General features: G+C 38.5%; 1 protein-coding gene across 1 annotated transcript in view; it reads left to right on the forward strand.

The window, feature by feature from the left end:
- LOC122816666 (cytochrome P450 3A9-like) overlaps positions 1-20335 on the forward strand; it is a gene marked incomplete in the record, with an annotated part of 160184 nt that extends 139849 nt beyond the window's left edge. Inside the window, 2 exon segments of the mRNA XM_044089620.1 lie at positions 18668-18830; positions 19632-20335. Of these exon segments, the coding sequence (XP_043945555.1) occupies positions 18668-18830; positions 19632-19724 (256 nt within the window).
- Between the last annotated feature and the right edge of the window lie 408 nt (positions 20336-20743).

The following is a 20743-nucleotide window of genomic DNA, read 5'->3' on the forward strand; positions in this document are numbered from 1 at the left end:
CTTGTCTATAATACCAGAATGGGGAATGGTGTCAAAGGCCTTTGCGAGGTCTAGGTAGGCTGTGTGTACCACCTTTCCCTCATCTATAGACTTGGTAACTGTCTCAAAGAAGTCCACCAGGTTTAGGAGGCATGATCTGCCCTTAACAAAGCCGAACTGGGTAGGGTCCAGTGTTTGGAGGTTCCCAATGTCTCTGTTAATGAATTCCATGATAATGAGCTCCATAGCCTTGCAGACCAAGCTAGTCAGGCTTATAGGGTGATAGTTCCTGAGGTCTGTTGTGGCTCCACCTTTGTGGAGTGGAATAACTGTTGCTGTGCACCACTCTATGGGTACATAACCTGTGGAGAGGCTGAGTTCGAACAGTGTGTTTAGGTGAGGGGTTAGTTCGTCTTTAAGCTCGTGTAAGATGCAGTCTGGGACACCATCCGGTCCCATTGATGCTGTGTTTTTGGCTCTGGAAAGGGCTGGTTTAACCTGAGTGTCTGTGATTTCAGGGACTCTATATTTTTCTGGTATGGTTATGGGCCCTTTTGGGGGTGAGAGGGGGGTGAAGTTTGCACTGAACCTGTCTGCAAGAATGTTGGCAATATTGGTCAGTTCAGTGTATTTTGGACCATTCTGCACTAACTCCAAGCAGATCTGAGCATTGCCACTTAGATTCTTGACATAGCTAAAGAATGCCTTGTGGTTATCTTTGGAGTCCTTGGCAATTTTTCTTTCAAAGCTCGCCTTGGATGATTTTATGAAGGATTGTAGTTTCCTGCTGATGCTGATCAGGGATGTCTTCCCTTCTTGGGATTTTACTCTTTTCTGTACTAGTTTCCTCCTTCTATTGTATAGCTTATTTATGGCAGGAGTCCAACCAGACTGGTTTCCTTTTCTTAGAGGAGTGAGTCTTGGTTTTGCTTGGGATAGCATGATCCATGCATTCTTGTAGGTGCCCATAGAATGCATTAGTAAATGATTTTGCAGCTTGGACAATGTTATCCTTTAGCATGGGGGCTTTGAAGCTTTTCACCTCAGTCTTAAGTAACGTGAAGTTTGCTTTTGAAAAGTTTTTCACAGTGGTTTCCTTGTCCGGGGGTGGGGGCGGAATGTGGCTATCCAAAGTGATTTGTTTATGGTCAAATCTAACCAGTGAGGGGTTGACCTCCGGTGTGGAGTACCGGTCACCCATGTTGGTGATGACCAGGTCCAATATGTTGTCACCTCTGGTGGGAGTGTTGACCAGTTGATCCAGGGCGTTTGAGTTTATGAATTCTAGGAAATGTTGGACAAGGGAGTTAGTACTTGAGTAGTTCTCCCAATTAATGTTTGGATAATTGAAATCACCCAATATGAGGGTGTTTGGTAGGACCTTTATATTTCCCAGTGTTTCCAGAAATGCGGAATTGGGGTACTGGGACATGGTGGGTGATCTGTAGCAAACTACAATTTAAAGTGCAGTTTTGCCCGTTGTTAGTTGCACGTGGATGATCTCTGAAGCATCGTGCTGTGCCACAAACCTGGAGGTGTGGGTATCCTTGATGAATATGGATATGCCCCCACCTTTTGCATTTCATTCCGGGTTCTGTGGCTGAAATGTATGAGTTGTAGCCTGGTAGTGCTGGGGTGCTCTCTGGAGCCTTAAACCAGGTTTCTGTTACTGCACATATATCGATTTTCTCCACATTGAGGAGTGCCTTGAGTGTGTGCATTTTAAGGTTTAGACTTCTGGCATTGAGTAGCATTACCCTCAGTTTTTTGTTACTTGTGCTATTTATGGTGGTGGGTTTGTCTTTTGAGCCTTGCCTAAAAAAGGCACTATGGGGGTGGCAAGAGCCTTGGCCAGTATTTGAAAGCCTAAGGGTGACAGGTGCAAGCCATCTCTAGCGAAGCAGCGTGGCTTGTCGAGCATGTTATCCCAGGTGGACAGACACTGGATCCCCTTTGAATGAAACCAGAAACTTAGCCAATTGTTGAAATTGATAATTTTTTCTTTATACTGTGGTATCAGTCTTGGTGAGGGCAGGATGCTACTCAGGGTCAGGGTCATACCGGCCTGGGCTACAAGATTAGAGAGCTCTTCCATGTCTCTTTTCATGTAGTCCAGGGAGGTACGGCTCAGGTCATTCACACCAACATGGAAAATGACAGAGTCATATTTGTACTTGTTCTGGAGTGACCTGAGTGCTTGTGTTATGTGGCGGATCCTGGCACCCGACAGGCAGCTAACAGTAACCTTCTCCTTATTCAGCCTAGTGAGTTGGACATCAGTTTGCCTGACTATAGAGTCACTTATTACTACTATGTTGGGTATGTTATTTTGCCTTAAGGGCTGTGATTGCATGGCACACTGGTTTTGTGAAGTATGTGTTTCATGATTTGTGTTGGGGGGTGGAGGTTGCTTGGATGTCTGCTTTGGAGATCTCTGTTGCTTTTGCATATTTATATTTAGAGCCTTCGAGTATGTTTTCGTGTATTTATGTGTGTTTTTTACCGGTGCTGGTTTAATGGGTCTATGTGAGACTGGTGGTGTGATGCAAGTATTTCCCTTCTCCTCTTGACTGTCTGATCCAGCCTTGGGTTGAGAGACCTTAGCCTCCAGTTTGGCTGTATAATTGCATCTCTCGCATGTATTAGTGTTTGGTGGTAGTGTTTGGTGGTCTTCCGCTACTTTGGAGAATTCCCTGGGGAAATACAGTAGAAATCCCTTGTCTGGCCATTAGTGCAGAAGAATAAGGCTCTGAGCTAATAACAAGCTGCTTCCTGTAACCAAGAATATAGATTTCTATTCCTTCCACCTTCATTTGCATGCTGCATGACTCTTAGCAAGTCACCAAAGCAGGCAGTGCTTCTGGGTCACTCATGAAAAGGGACATTTGTGTCTAGTGCTTATGTAGTTAAAAACAAAACCCTGCCTATCTGAATGTCCTGGGGGCAAACTATTTTTTCAGAAGTACTGGTATCCAGATAAATGATTGCTGTGATAATCTGTGTTTTGCTGGCACAGATGCAGCAGATATATCCAGCGACATATTGTAGCATATACAGTATTGCACTGAAAGACTAATACAATCACTGAAAGTGTATTGACTTTTGCCTGTTTTCATTTTAATTGTAGAAGGTTTTGCAAAAAAATTTCTTTGGTTGAAACATTTTATGCAACCAAGACAAGTTCTGATGGAGAAGCACTAATCACATAGTTACAGCAAGCATAATAGCTTTGATTAATCAATTGTAAATTAATAGTAGAAGGTTGTACATAGACCTGATAGGTTAAAAATATTTAACGTAGCTAAATCTTACTGCCGAGTGAGGGTATGGGAGATCAAATAGTCATGGTAAGCGTCCTGACTTAATAGTTCTTAAAATAATTGTGGAAAACCTTACTGTTAGGTTAAAACTTGTAGCGCAACTAAATATCTCTACTGAAAGAAAAGTGGTTTGAAACCTACTCCTTTTATAAGGATTGCTGGCAGCTGAGTGGGTGCTAATAAGCTAATTAATTGCTGATCTCAGACTAATTCAACACAGCTCAAATCACACAGCCTTTGGGGTCTGAATGGAAAGGTGAATAAAATCTGCAAGCAAAGGAGAGTAATATTGCTGGAAGTGAATTCATCCTCAGGCCTTGGTGAGTACCTTCATCAGGTGGACCCTGTTTTAACAAAATCTCACAAATGTCACTCATATATAGACTGCACTTTATGTATCATATATCATGGACAGAAGTAGATGAAAAAATAAAAAAGACAGCTGGATCCACAAGACCCAGGATCAAAAGTGTCCAATCCTAGTAGGTGCACTGGTGCCAGGACTGAAAAAAAACAGTGTAGAATCCTCGACACAAAAATAGTCCTACAATAGGGTTAGGACAAGCTCAGGGGGAGAATGACCCCCCCCCCCCCATTGCAGAAAAAAGTAGTAATACACAAAAAAACACAAAAACTGGTAAGCCAGAAAAGGTCCTTAAGCATGACAGGGTGGACTATAAACAAGTATGTATTGTTACTATTATGCTAGAAGCCCAGCATTTCTAAATAGAAAATACGTAAAAAGATTAAGAGAAAAATTACAGGAAAGAAAAATACTTGCACAAGAAAAACTGTCAAAAGGTTGTGTTCGTTAATATAACAGATTCATGAAAAACATTATATAGACCAAGAAACCATGGGCCATTTGGAAAAAGGCGTAGCTGAAAAAATGTATAAATATAAAGAACAAAATCTACAGATTTTTGAAAGGTATAAAAAAGAAACTTGGACATAGGAAAGAGAGATCTAATATGGTACAATATCTAGCAAAGGAGAAAGCCAAACTAATCAATACAAAAAGCAGCTCCAAAGATATTTGAATGGAAATACAGGCAAAGGTACCCAGATATGGATAATTTCACAATACAAAAAATAAGATCACAAAGGAGGAATGTAGAACAAAAGACTAATAAAGCAGAAGTTATACAAATAGAAACTGAAGTAATGGAATACCTGTGAAGTGACGTAATTAGTATAGGAAGTCTAGCACAGGTTATGTCACAGCATGATGGAGCAATGCGTCCCCAAAGTAAGGAGAAACAGGAGGAGTGGGAGACATCTGAAGAAGAAATATGGAAATGGGAAAGCAAAATAGATTTAATGTGGTGCAATATTTATGTAAAGGAGAAAGCACAACTAATCAATACAAAAAAGCAGCAGCAGAACAGGAAAAGACATCTGGATATGGAAAATTTTACAATACAGAAAATAAGAAAACAAAGGGGGGAATAGAAAAGAGGAATAGTAATGAAGATGTTAAAGAAATAGAAACTGAAGTTATGGATTCACTGTGAAGAGAAGGATTTAGTGTAGAAAATTCAAATCTGGTAATATTACAGCATGATAGAACAATGAGTCCCCAAATTAAGAATAAACTGTTAGAATGGGACATATCTGATCAATTGCCATATGATATACTTTGGAGCCTTCAGTAGGAAACCAGTACAAAGTTCAATTGGAGCTGCACAACAAGGAAAAGAACAGGAAACAGTGGCAACTCTGGTGCAGTTACTGCTGTGGCATGATAGACCTTTGGATTCCCATATAAAAGAGCAACAGACGATATAGGATGAAGCTGAAGAGAATAAGTCACAGGAAGATGTTCTGGAACTTTCTTAAAATGCCTGCAGGAACTGGAGAACAAAGAATACACCCCTAGTTGAGAAGAAAATGATCTAAGGGAAGAGTTGCTTGATTTAATAGACACGGATAGACATATTAAGATCAACGAAAGAAATAGATTGCAGAAAAGTCAGTAACACTCAAAGTGTTAGAAGTCTGATCAAACAGATGAACACAGTAATCAAAACTATTCACAAAAACTCATGATATAACAGAGGGAAATAGGATATATTACTGTGCAGCTAAATTAATAATGATAAAGTCCTACCAGGTACACACTGAGCAGTAAGGGAAAGGGAATGGGAAAGGAAAGGAAAATAAAGGAAATGAAAGGAAAGGAGAGGAAAGGAAAGGAGTGGAAAGGAAAGAAAAGGAGAGGAAAGGAAAGGAGTGGAAAGGAAAGAAAAGGAGAGGAAAGGAAAGGAGTGGAAAGGAAAGGAAAGGAAAATAAAGGAAAGGAGAGGAAAGGAAAGGAAAGGAAAGGAAGAAATCAAACTCCATCATGGAAGTATCCAAAAGAGAAAACTACAAAACAATTAAGGCAAGAAGTGCCACTGTTAGAAGAGTACAGAAGAGGGAAGAGATGAACAAAAATACTTAGAATGATAGATGTAATGAAAGCAACACACAGTAACAGAACAGACCAGGCTCTATCATACTCTATCGCAAATAATGGACTAAAATTTATCAGCGTAATAAAGGAAAAGTACAAAACAAGCAATTCATTGATGACCCAAAAGGTTTTGTAGGGAATTGGGAAACAAGACAAAAGGAATAGAAATACCACCAAAAAAGAAGAAATAGGCACAGTTTGGAGACATATCTATGAAGATCCTGTGGAACATAACAAAGATGCTGAATGGATAGAAGAAGTAAACAAAATGGTAAGAAGTTCAAATGTACAGGATAGGAAACTGGGTGAAGTAACGGACAGAGAAATTGAAACAAAATTAAGAAAAACTCCTAACTGAAAAAACCCAGGCCCAGATGTAGTACTTAACTTCTGGATAAAGTATTAACATTTTTCCATAAAGATTTAGCCCTGAGTAAGAAGTATTTATATGCACACCCCAAGCAGACACCAACCAGGTTAACAACAAAAAGAACAATACTCTTTCTTAAGAGTGAACCTGCAAGCCATCCTAAATATTATAGATCAATAACTTGCCTTCTAACGACGTTACTGGAACTGATGCTGACAGAGTTTATAGAAGAAAATTCAATCATGACAATAGAACAAAAGGGTGATAAATGTCATATGGAACAAAAGATCGTTCCTTGTTAAATAAAGTCATAATGGAGAATTGTGAAAAGGTGAAGAATCTAAGTATGGCATGGACAGACTATATAAAAATATTTGACAGGATCCCGCATTCATGGATAAAGGAGTGCTTACAGTTTTATAAGATACACCCTGCATTGATTGATTACATTACAGTGACCATGAAACAGCGGCAAACAACTCTGGAGCTAAGCCTTGATAAAGGACAAATTATTATTCCAGGGATACAAATTCAAAGGGGGATATTCCAGGATGACTCTTTGTCACCACTGCTGTTTTGTATTTTCCTTAACCCATTAAGCTGTCTACTTAACAAATTAGTTCATGGTTGTAATTTGGCTGCCAGAAAACAACAAAGTATAAAGACGTCTCATTTTCTTTTCATGGATGATTTAAAACAGTAGAGTTCATCATATGAGGAACTGAAAGCACAACTGCAAATGCAATCAGTCAAAAGAAGAATGCATTTGGTCTTGATGAAAAGCAACCTCTAAAGCAGGAAATCTCCAGCAACAAGAAAATATCAGTCTGGGACCGGAATGTGATATAAAGGAACTTCAGTAGGAGGGAGTGTATAAATATTTGAGAAATAATTAAGTATTAACAATAAAGCATAAAATGCCAACAAAACTTAGTAAGGAATATTACAGAAGACTAAAATGAATACTGAAAGCAGCCCTGACATGTAGGAATAAAGTCCAAGGTATAAACTAATTTGCTGTTCCTGTTCTGTTTTGGGGGTGATTGACTGGCCCCTAAAGGTGTTGGATCAGCTGGACAGGCAAACAAGAAAAATACTTCACACATCAAATGATTTATAAAAATTAGTGTATACCAAGATTATAATTTCCTCATTCTAAAGGAGGTATCGGCGTTCTCAAAATTGATTATATGTATAGATCTGCAGTCATGTGACTGCATACATATCTGCTGACCTCACAAGATACAAACATAATAAAAAGTTTTAAAACATGAGGAAAACAAGTCTCATATTATTAGCAGGGATGGAAATCAAACCAGAAGTAGACAAAAATCAGGCAGCAATTGAATGTATCAGAAAAAAAGAAAGACTACATTGTGAAGGATCAGACGAGAAGGCAAAGAATGCAGAAAAGGCTTAAATATAGTTGCAAGTACAGAAAACCCCTGGAACAACCTTATGTTGATAAAACTTGGATGCAGAAATGGTTAAGGAGAGGGGAATTTGAACCAAAAGATAAAAGGTTAATATTGGCAGCCCAGGATATTGGACTATGTACACATTGGTTTACAAAACCCATTGAACTTGTGGGAGAAACAGACAATGACAATGTCTGTAAAACAGAACTGGAAACAGTCGCACATCGTGTTGCTAGGTATGATACACTAATGGCAGAGGGCCTGTACACTGAAAGGTCTAATAATGTGGCAAGGCTGTTGCATTGGGGATTGTGCAGACAGCATAATACTGAAGTAGCTGAGAAGAATTGGAAACATGAGCCACAAAGCATTATAGAAAATGATGAAGTTTATATCACAAGAGATCTCCCATTACCAACCATTCAAAAAACAGATGCAAGAAAACCGGATATATTATTCCATGAAAAGAAGACAAAACTAGCATTAATCATTAAAATTGCTACACCCATTAATTATAGTGTCTTACATATGGTGAGACACAAAATCATAAAATACCAGGATTTGCAGCCAGAAATGAAGGCAATGTGGAAGAAGGATATCCAGACATTTCCAATAGTAGCTGGAGCAATGGGTCTCATAAAAAAAGAATTTATAGTCATATTTAGATATGCTACCAATACGTTACTCAGTATGAATTACAGAAGGAGTTAGTTCTGGGCTCATTGTAGGTGCTGTGAAGAGCACTTTTGGCTAATATCAAAAACTGAAATGATACTAATTTCATGAACTTTAATCATACTTTCACTTAAGAATGGAGTCCATTCCTGTCATGATATTAGGAACCCAAAAGACATGAAGAAATTAAATCTTTATTTTATTTGCCTTTGCATTCTGACAATGACAACTAAAATGCTGAAATATTAACCCAGAGAACTAGATTTTCATGAAATGGGGGACAAGGCAGTCCTATAGATAATCCAGAGATTTATTTTGCCAGGTTTTGGGCAGCAATGGTTCAATATTATTTATTTCAAATTTTTGCTTCCTCCTTGGGATGTTTAAATGTCATCCTTTACCACTTTCTTCTCAGCTATCTGCCTTTCATCACAATACATGAAGAAGGTCTTCTTTTATATCTAAATGTCTACTAACTTTTTTATTTCCCTTTGGTCTTTTTGTGACACTTTTCATACCCTAACTTTAGCATCCACATAACTTATTGAATGCTTTTCCACAGTCTCACCATTATCTAGCATCTCATTTCTTTTACTGTCATGTATGTACTCATCTGTCTGTTAAACTACACCAATGTTCTTTCCTTTTTTCCCTGACAAACTTTTTAACTCTTTTACATTCCTCCTGAAATTGCTCATGTTCTGTTTTTCATAACATCCACACTCTACTGTTCTACCCCCAAATCAGATTTCTGTTCTGTCATCATTCACTCCCTTATAACATATGGTTATGATTTTTGATGTCATAAACTGTTATGTGGTCACTATTAACCAGTACAGCCTCATCACGTACATTTGTTGCCTCCTCCCAACTATGGAGGATGAGACTATGGATTCATTCTTTCCTTGTTCCAACCAATGCTTCAACATCTAAACTGAATACTTCAATTGTCTGTTTTCTCTGTCTGCCTTGGATGATGGAATACCAGTCTGCCCCTCTGCAAATAGAGGCATACCTCTTGACTTTTACTTCCAGAGTTATGGACAAAGTAAAAAATAATTAGGGACAATGCTCCTAATTAGGAACATGCTTTAAATGCTAGTACTATTAACTCAGAACAGAACTGAAAATAATTTCCATTTTTAGAATGGATGGAGCAAAGCTCTGATAACAATTAGCGGTGTCTCTACAAAATCAGGAGAATTGAGAGGTTGGATAGAAGTATTCCACCATATCTGCCATCTTCTACCCCATTCATCCCTTGTTTCTGTACCTGACTAGCTTACTACCCATGTAGTACATTAAGTGGTCTGTAGGGGTGCCAAAGCACTATTTTTCCACAATTTGCCAGCAAACAACTTTATTGCTAGGTTATCCTTGTCCTGCTCCCCTTTTTTCTTTCCTATATCTGATCAACTCTGCATCTGCTAATCCTGTATCACATCTGAATCCAAACCATCCCTTATACATAATGTGCCTTTCAAACTATCCTTGTGTAGCCTGCCTTTCCTAAATGACCTGTATTCCATTTTCATAATCACTCCACATTTCCTTTATCCCAGTCATGGTGGTTTCCCCCATTCCTACTCTCATATCCCCTCATTTCTGTTTACTTTTCTGCAGTTGCCTGCCATTTTCCCCTGCCATTGTGTTTTCTTTCTCCTCTGTGTGAAGATTGGCTACATGAATATGTCAGCACTAGTTGCTATTGCATAACTCACAATGATATTGGGTCCCTTATGCTTCTGTTAAAAGATTAAGCCAGTTTCCAGTTAAGCAGCCAAGCACATGTAACATCGTATGAATGTTGACATTTTTTATTCACTAAATGTTCCCGTCATAAAATGGTACAGCTCTGCTTCTATTTATTCATTCAGTGTTAGTAGTGAAAGACAAGTCGTAATTTTCACAGAATGTGTTGATTTTTGCCTTTTATTTGTGATTTAGAATTTTGTTTTTCTCACCAATCTTTGGCAAATCCATGAGGGTTAAAGTCAGAAAACATTGACAGACATTATACCCTTCAGAAAATTCACACAAATACAAAACATGTTATTCTATTAACTTTATACATTTGTAAGAGCGATATTTAAAAATTCTCTGTTTTTGGGCCTCCCCCCCCCCCCCATTATTTATGGTTTTGTCCAGATTTCTTGTTCTAAGAAGTTGAGAGGTATGCTCTTGATGCATGAGGTTCAATTCTTCCAATTACTTTACCCTGCTTCTGACTCACAAACCAATGCTCAGCTAACTATTTTTATGCAAAGCACTCCTACAGTTGTTAAAATACAACTCCATATATGACCCTGTGTCATTTCTGGACAGTCTTTCTTTCTCTCTCTTCATACATTCCCCTTCTGCTTTCATCTGTCCTCCAATGTTTCCCTCACTTTCTGTACCATCTACTCATCCCTGAATGTTAACATTTCTTTCTTTTCCTTACTGCTCTTCCCAATCCCCTCCTGTCTTTTCATATTGTTCTAGTCAGTTTCTACACCTGTATCCCTGCTTCCCTCCTGCTCTCTTCTCTGCTGCTTCCTACCTTTTCTCAATAGTCTACCAGCTGCTTTCACTTCGTACTGATTCTCTATCAGTATCTCCATTTTGCTATCTTGTTCGACTTTTTCTGAACAGCCCTTGCATTACTTCCCCCCTTTCCATCTCAGTTTAAAGGCATGGCTGTTCTAATGTATCTTAGAGTCCCTATTTTTGCAGTGCAGTTCTATGTGGAGTAAGACACTCCCATACAGACTATGATCGTTTCGTACAAAAGTATCTTCTCATAAGTTCATAGGTACTTACTAGGCTATAGAAATGTGAGGATATTCAGAAGCCTAGCCATAAATTCTCATGACATTTTTCACCCTTATATTTTAAGTACAAACAATCTACAGATGAGTAGAACATTTACATGTTGCCTCTGTTATCCTCACTCCTTTCCTCTCAGTATCAATATCCATTGTCCTTTACACACACCCTGAGCCAGCTAGTGGTGTGTTTAATTCTTTCTTTCCTCATAGTGCTGGAACTTGCTATAATTTTCACATCTGAAAGCTACAGTAATCACCCAGCCATCTAACACTGTTACAACCCCTTCATCGTATCCACTGCTTATTTATAGTACTTCCCAGTCATGGCTCTCAGCTTCTGTGCTCAAGATTCTGGGGCAAATTCAAAAGTAACAGGGAGGCTACTCTAATTCACTTTAAAACTTAATAGAACAAAATGTTTTCCATCACAATGCATTTTCTGAATAATAAGGGGTATGAAACTCTAAATGCCCTGCATCATGGACTGATTGTACTCTTTAGTGATTTACCAGAAAATCAAAAATTTTAAGAGGGAATGAGTAACAATATGAGACAAAATCAGGGATGCATGGCAAAACCAGAGACAATTGAGAGGTATGCTCCCAATGGGTCATTGGTTCCCACATGGATTGCTGTACGTGTGCATTTCTCTTCTTTCTTGACTATCTTGGCCACTGCTGGGCCTATTCATAGAAGGTAATATCTAGAACAACGATCAACCTTCACCAAATTCTTCCTTTTCCACCTTCCATCTGCCTAAATGCTGCCTCTAATGATTGAGTCCTCCACTGCCTGGGCTATGCCTAACAGACAAGTGCAAGCCCTTGCTGTACCTACATTCCCTGACTTTCAGTGCTATTCCTTTTGATGACATGTGCCTCCCTCAGATCTAACTTCTGTTTTTTTTTTAATAACTGCCCCCTTCCTGACCTGGTTATGAACATCATGCTTTCCTTCTGGTTCTCCTCCTATATAGCCACCTGTGGTTTTGCATTCTCTGCTTCCCTTCTTCACTTCTCTATTCTGCTTGCACCAGTTCCTGCACACTGACTTCCTGTTCCTTAGTCACTCACCATTGGTTGCCTCTTCCTCTTTCTGCTCTCTCCTTCATTTCTGTTTCCCTCTGTCACCCTACTTCCTTTGTTGTCCTCCTCTCTGCTTCTCCAGGTGCCTGACCTTTTCTAACTGTCTCCTACTCTGTGTCCTATTCAACCTTTCCCGCTTCTTCCCACTTTTTCATTCTGTCCTAGCTGATGTCCTCCTGCCACTTCTTCTTCATTCTGACTCTCCTTCTCCATCCCTTCTGTATTCACACTGAATAGCTAGCCAGCTGCCTGCCATTGATCCCAGTTCCTTCCCTGAAGCCCCGTAGTTTTCCTGCAAATCCCCAAATCCTCATGCATCCTAAACCTTAGTGAACCTCATTCTTGCTCCATATCCATCCATCCATCCATGCATCCTCTGCCTTTTTTCACATTTTTGCACCTGGAGTCGAGGTGTCACTTCAAAAGTGACAGTCGTCTAGAGCCAATGTTCACCTGAATTAAAATGATAAATCATGTCATGACCAAGAAAGAGGCACTACTAGCAGGACAAATGTATTCATAACAGACAGTCTATGAGTAATAAAGCATGAACTATGTATCACACATTGAAGTTACTTTGTTGCACTCTTATACAACTGTGTTTTCAAAATAGTGAATGTAACTTTCATGAATGCTGTGGTTGACATATATTTTAAGTCTTTTAAGTACATAAAATTGTTACAAGTGAATAACAAATAACAAAACATAGCCAGCTGATGGCCATTCTCCAAAATTCCATTTGACCAGCTGTTGCACTGTTTATAAATAAAGTATGACACTTTACTTCATCTCTTACAGCCTGTGATTATATAGTCTCAGAGCTGGTATGTATAAATCAACACTGTGGTGATGCATCTCTCATATGGGGTTTCAAGGGAGCATGCTGTCTCAAAAATGCTTTCTGTATACTCACCAAAAGTTGTGAAAACTGTTTTTCATTCAGAGAATAGCTGCTGGAAAGTTGCCCAGTGGCAAGAGTTGTGTTATCAAAGTGATGTGAATTTCTAGCTGACAGGGAGAGTACTATGATTTTACTCTGTTTGATTTATGTTAGTGACCTTCTCTTACACAGCAGTTTAAAATGAATCTAAATGTTAGGTTTGAAGGAGTAATCAAGTTAGGTGTTTTTTATTCAAATTCATAACTGTTCTACTACCATGACCAATACCTTAAACCAAGTCTGATGTGGCCCAAGGGGTTGGTATAATGGTTAAGGTGCTTACATCTTTGACATAAGGCATATGGTTTGATTCTGACCTTTTGAAGGAAAATTGGCCTAGCTTAAAATAGTCACATCCAAAGACACACTCCGCACATTAAAGGTGATGCACAGACCCAAAACTCCTACATATACCTCAAAAAAGCAAAGCCAGTACCATGTAAGCATATCCAAACTTCTTTTAATGTGGCAACACCATAAAATTCAGACCGGTTTCGGCAACCTTGCCTTCTTCAGTGATTTTATGGTGTTGCCACATTAAAAGAAGTTTGGATATGCTTACATGGTGCTGGCTTTGCTTTTTTGAGGTATATGTACAAGCTTTAAATAGCCCAGAAGGGCAGCTAGCCAGTACTTAGACTACTTTTTGTTTGATCCTTTATCTTGAATGAATGTCTTTTTCCTTCTCCAACTCACAGAACTGAGCCAACCAAACACTACATCTACAGTGGTCAGAGCAGATGCTGCAAAAAACACCAGAGAGAAACAGCATGAGATTTCACAGCACACAATGTGTAAAGGGAATGTAAAGTCAGATGGATGCATAAAATCAAGAGAGATAATTTTGTTAATTATTCTTTCCTTTGGATCCACTATGCCTGCTTTAAACTTCCAAGCTGTGAATTACACTGGTTTACTGGAGATGTATGAAAATAGTGACTTAAGTGCACAAATGACCCAAATTCACCTATCCATAGTTAATTGCATTCAGACAATTACACCCAGCAAAACTCCATAGAAGCTTTTTTTTTTTGCACCCCATGTGTGGGGGGTTTCATCCCTACCACCTTTCTTTTATAGTCTCACTCTGATATTCCTGTAACTCAGGGAAAGAATGAGTTCTTAAAAATGCCTTGCTGCTTTTCCAAGAAACTTCGATCCGAGTAAATTTAAATTTAAATAACTACACTTCGAGCCTGCAAACCATCAGTTCTATATGTCATGCGAAAATAAAAATGAGCAATGATAGACTCAAGCAGTAAAGCTTGAGAAATTGTACATTAAACGGTTCCATATCGAGCAACGGAATGTAATCTTTTTTTCTTGTACACAACACTTTTAGGATCATATTACAGAGAAGGAAAAACAGCAGGTAATAAGAAAACTTGACATGTAGGTAGAGTTGTTTTTTCATGTATTTTAGCTTAGAACTATTGCTTAAGCTACACTGTTTCTCCAGCTAAAACTTGAATCTGATCCTGTGACTGAGTATACACACTTAATTGCCCAAGTTTAAAATTCGTGCTTGACCTTGTAGCTAAAATCAATTAACTTTCTAACTGTATTGCTTTCTCAACATAATATGTGATTGAGATGTACCAGCTACTTCATTTCTGAAGTTGTCTACATTATAAAACAGATGATGATAAAAATGCGATAACAAAGGAAATAGTGTCTGTGACTTCATGAAACGTTAAAGAGAAACCAGTTCCTTCAGAAATCAAATGGAGAAATACTTAAATCAAGTTCTCTTTGCATATAAGAACTCATGGGGTTTAGATTATAGGAAAGGAAAAGCATTTTATGGTGAAAAAATGTTGACGAGTATGTGAGCATGTATTTTAAACATTCTAATGTTGGGACTTATGTCATCAGTCCTTTGTTAGCATTCAATACAGCCTGCTTTTCAATGTGACATTAAAATGCTATGCTGAAATTAGTTTTAGTAGTAGTTAAAGCACTGACTGCATATTTCATATATGAGATTAGGCAGCAATGAAATTGTCTTACAGATAACAGTGAGTTGAGAGGAGTTAAATACATATCACATCTCCATATGAACTATACACCAACTGCCTGTTTTGTACTCTGTAGACTATTAATGTACAGCTCTCTCTGCAAACTGAGATTGCATTTTTCCTACATTTATCTGTCAAACCTGGCATTATGCAGTTTGAACTACACTTGTAAATATCTACTTTAGATCACTATTAGATCACTACTTAATTTCCCTTATAATATTACAAACTTAAGAACCAGAAGCAACCTTCAGTTATGTTTTTCATTTCTTGTTTTAACATTGAACCTCAATGGGGTAAATGAGTTTGCATGAATGACTACAGTTTTTCCATGTTCATCTAGCCATTGTATAATGCTGTGACAGAAGTAGCTGCTTCAAAGCACAGGTATATTTTCTTGCAGCTAAAAGTCCATTTGGACTTCAATAAAAGAGATGCTCCAGGGTGCCAGTATGGGTGTCCAGCTGCCAATCCACCTCAGCCCTGATTAGCCACACACTTGCTTCCAGGGGATTTAGAAAGACCTTTATGACCCACTCTCAGAAGAGGAGGAGCCTTCATTCCCCTCACCCACCACCTCCTGACAAGTGACATGGAAGCCATAACCTTCCAAGTCACCTTCAACAGCAAAATATTCATCACCTTGCAGACAGGCACTCTGAGGATTGCTGTGACCCTGAAGCAGAAACCATGGTTGGTGCAGACCTGAGTCACCTAGTCCTCACCTCAGTCTACACCACAGTTGACCATGTAGAAAGAAGAAAAAAAGAGACATATACAACAGATTAATATATGTTTATGCCAGTTTATTCAAATAATAAAGTACTAGCATCTATAAACTACATATGTACCACCTCTTGGAGAGCAAGTCATGAATTTTCAAACAGACTGATTGAATTCAGTCTCCTCAGCCACTGTAAAACACAGTCAGCAATCAAACCTACATAGTCCTGATGACAAAAGTCAATAACAGCAGCATATAGCGCCAAGCCTAGTACTGAATGTTTACAATAAAAATTTGGCTTCCTCTCCCTAACCTCTGCTTTTTGCTTGCAGAGCAAGCCTGGGTGGTACTTCCACAGGTCACTATATTTCTACCTGCACTGCTCACTAGAGGGTCATGCCAGTGGCATCACTTAACACCCCGGCAAGTTATTGCAAGGCATTAATTTTTTACCCCCTTCCCCCACAGCTGACTATCAGCAGACCCAGGTGCCTCTTTTCAGTTTCCATGTCTACTTACCCCTTCTGGTATCCCCCAGACTTACTCCAATAAGAGTTAGGGCCAGTAAGGATGTTGAGGTGACCCAGGTTTATATCATACTACTTCAGATGTGTTTTTCCACCTTTTCTCCTCACCCATTGCACATATCTGTTAATGTCCAATGGGCAAATGTGCAATGGGCAGGTTAGCACAAGTGTGTTTAATCAGTGTAATACAATGGCACACTGGTATGAATGGCTTAGTCAGCCGAGCACATATGCATATCTGTTCTCCAGGAAACTGGAGCTGCAACAGTGACAAACTCCACCACAAGGTATGTGTATGCCTACAGGCTATATAAATAATTTCCATAGCAATGTGTATGACACTTGGTGGTGAGAATGACACCTATGATCCAGCATTGATAAAAGTATTTAAGCTGTTTAATTTTACAGGTTCATTTGGTAGAGGGTCAACCACAATAGGTCAGAATATGTCTGATGTCAACAAGTCACCTTTGGCTGATAATGATGGCACCATTCACATGGCAAAGAAATGAATATACAGTCACATTGTCAACAATAACATGGGAGGGCCACATTGTCAACAATAACATGGGAGGGCACAAAACACATCACCCACAGCTGAGATGACATTGGATGGACTAGATGAACCTCCAGCATCACCTGTGTTTAGCAGTACCCATCTTGCCCATGTTAGACCCACCCAACCAATACAGGAGACAGTACTACAGATGTCATCAAGTGAGCAGTAGTGTAGCTAGGACTGGACAAAGGGGCAACTGTGCCAGGTGCAAAGTGTTTAGGGGCACAATCAGCCATCTGATCCATCCTGTTCACTCTTTACTGCATAATGACTTTTAAAAGCTGGTATTACATTTGTGGTCAAACTTGACCACTGTAGTGTTCCTTGTGTGGTCTACTCTAAACTGTAGCAACTGCTTGATACAGTTTAAAAGTAAAAAAAAAAAAAAAAAGAATTTTTAAGTGGGTGGGGGTCATTAGTCCACAGTTCCAAGATATATCCTGAATGTCTATGACACACAACAATGGACACAATTATGAGTGGCCTGCTGCCGACATTCATGTGAACAGCATATCAAAGACTCTGTGAATTGCAATGTGTACACCTTCCACCTATATCACCCTGGGGAAAGTCATCCTGCACAAAATTCTGGTATAGGGCATACATGTGCTAGATATGGGATAGCGCACAGGCACATTGTATATAATATCTTGTGCACTGCACACAACCTTTCAGTTGATGAAGTAGAAACCTTTCTGATTGCTATACCATGTGTTCTTGAGGAGAAGGCAGGGTCTAGCTAGCAATGTGAGTGCAGAAAGTGTCCCCAGAACCCCAAGGAAACAGGTTATGTTGTAGGATGACCGCATACTGATGTTTCTCTCCATAAAAAAACAAATATGCTCCTTTAAATGCTGTAGCATCATGTCAAGGGATTGGTGTAGGATTCATGTGGCCAGTGCCTGTGAAACCCCTAGGATGGCCTTGTAAGACAATGAAATATCTCAATGGCAAGGATGGGTAATGCTACATAAACCTTCATATCTAGTGGGATAGCAGTCCATGAATCCCCATGACTCTGTGTGTGTTCAGCACATATCTACTAATTCCTGCATAATATCTCTGTCTACACAGCAGCAGCACTCAACAATGTCTTGGTTGTGGAGGTGATGCCATGCTAGCAGGTTGCAGACCAATCTGCAATGCAGAGGATGACGATGTGTAACATCAAGGACACTGGCTCTGAATGGCCACTAGCACATGCTGCTCTGCTAACGCTGAAGTGACTCAACATTATAGCGCAAGTGAAGCTCTTGCACACCAGAAAATCCTGCATTCCGAATAGCTGATGGCCATGGTTTATCATGCTAATGTAATGCATATTTTTTGTTATACTTTTATTTGCAATTTCACCAATAACATAAACATTTCAGTAGAGTTAAAACAAATCAGCCATCACCAGTGAAAACAGTACAGCCATTGCCAGTGCAAATTTTCTATATTTCTGAATTGCACTGGCATGTTTGATTTCATTATTTGTCTGTGTAATGGCACTCATTTGCATGCCATTATGTAAAACTTGTACATGATACATACTTCAGTATTTCTCTCATGGAGCAATCACAATACATGTGTCTCGGAAGTGTTCCCGTACTCCATGCTGTTTCATGTAACATTAATAATCTATTTATTTCTGAATATCACTCCATATATTCAATGTTTCTGGTGAGAAAAGTAATTGAGAAGCATGCTGTATCAAGTTAAAGTGTTTATAACTGTATGTGCTTGCCTGAGTATGAATATAATGCTGGAAGCATAATGATTTTATGTTGTTTTAATGCTTTTAGATTTAGTAAAGAGAACAAAGAAACAATGGATCCATATGCTTTTATGCCATTTGGAACAGGCCCAAGGAACTGCATTGGAATGCGATTTGCCCTCCTTAACATGAAGCTGGCACTTGCATCATTACTGCAAAACTTCTCCATTGAACCTTGCAAAGAAACTCCGGTTAGAAACACAAGTTTTACTCATAAGTATATAGTAATGTATACTACAGTTTCAGAGAAGTGCTATTTCAATACTTATTTCTTCTTTTTATAATATTTGGTTTTCTTAAGTCAAATATATGCGACCTTAATATTCTATTAGCTACTGCTTATCTGTGAGATTTTCTATCATAATCTTATCTTGAAATCCTGACACCATAATGTCAACAGACCAAGGCACCAAAGATCTTATGTACTGAATCCCCCTGCCAGTGTAAATCCATGAACATGTTGTGGCATGGGTCCTACAGGGGGGCAAGTCCAGCAGTGCAATAGTGTGTGTTCTTCAGCATTTTGGTCTTTCGATATTAAGGTCTCATGATTATAGGTTCAAGATTGTGATAGTAAACCTTTTTAGTGATACCTGTATCTATTTATGTCCATGTAATAAAGGATTAGTTTTATCTCAGAAATGCACTTATGATATTATATCAACTATTAACACAGGAATGCAGAAGGTCAGTATATAAACTATAAATATTATAATAATATGGTAATTTTGCATTCTAATGCAAGTAAAGTTATACTTGTTCCTTTTATAGTGTAGCAGTGAAATGACCACTTGAGTGTTTTAATAACATGCAAGTGACAAGGTGTTAACTGTAAAAGTGAAGTGACATTTTAAGGCATTTCTCAAAATATTCTTAACAAGTCAAGTCTGTTTTCAGTATAGAATATATATTTTTACAGATTTGAACTGTTATAATTTTCCATTATAAGTACACTTCCTAACCTTCTGTTTTGGTTTGCTTTTTCTCTCTAGATCCCACTGAAAATCTCGAAAACAGGCTTAATGACCCCAGAAAAGCCTGTCTTTCTCAGATTTGTCCACCGACCTAATGCAAAAGCAACATAATGAAATGACAACGGTTTTTAAGTATATCTGATGACATATTCATTTCAAAAGGCCTTCATAGAAACACCAAAGCAGCTGCTAACAGTCCAGTAACACTGCATATCATCACCTGGATTCATTTTTAAATGTCATTAGTTTAACACAATGGAACAACTCAGGTATGATTGTATCTGCATATTAGTGGTGTCAACCTGTGGCAGTACAGAGATTACATTTAAAGGTTCTGAAATCAGGTACAATATTATGGCTCCCTGTTGTTATGTGAACAGAATCAGGACTCCTGAAAGACTGTGATGAAAGAAGATATTCCTAACCAGCAAGGCTGACAGCCATGGACTCCGAAACATGGATTACAGCAAATGGGAAATCATGTCAATCTAACACATTTGTCACGTGCTTCAAATATATATTACTTTGCATGGTGTTTTGGAGCAAGCAGTCATATGTTTATATTCCTCTGTACCACATTGCTTCCTTATATCTGCACTGATTTTGTTTATTATATTTGGCCTGTGTCTATATGTCTTCAGTCATTTCTTTACACTATATTTATGTCTGCTTTCTAACAGCATGTACTGAATCTTGATTTATTAAAACTATTATGTACTCTTTTTGTGACTTTCTAGTAATTTCATCTAAATGTTTTGAAACGTATTTCATTTGATCTTATTAATAATTATCATATGCTTCCTTCCATGATCATTAATGGTAAAATTAAATTGTAGCATTCTTACCGTGGAATTCACAAAATACTATACAAAGTTAAAATGAGAAGTGTTCAAAAGATCCATCCATTCATCCAAAACCCTCTTTTTTCCATTTTGTCCATGGAGTTGGGGTGTCACATCAACAATGACAATCATATGCAGATGGTGTTCATACCGCTGCATACCTATTCTGCCACAAATATTTAAAGACAATTAGTACATTCTGTTTTAATTTTAATTAATTTTCTGTTGCTTTTTTTGTCCAACGCATTAAAATCCCAGCTAAAGGCTCATGTCCTGATAGCAACAGAA

This window comes from Protopterus annectens, chromosome 12.part0 (assembly GCF_019279795.1).
Source record: "Protopterus annectens isolate FY-2018-M chromosome 12.part0, PAN1.0, whole genome shotgun sequence".
NCBI classification, from domain to species: Eukaryota; Metazoa; Chordata; order Ceratodontiformes; family Protopteridae; genus Protopterus; species Protopterus annectens.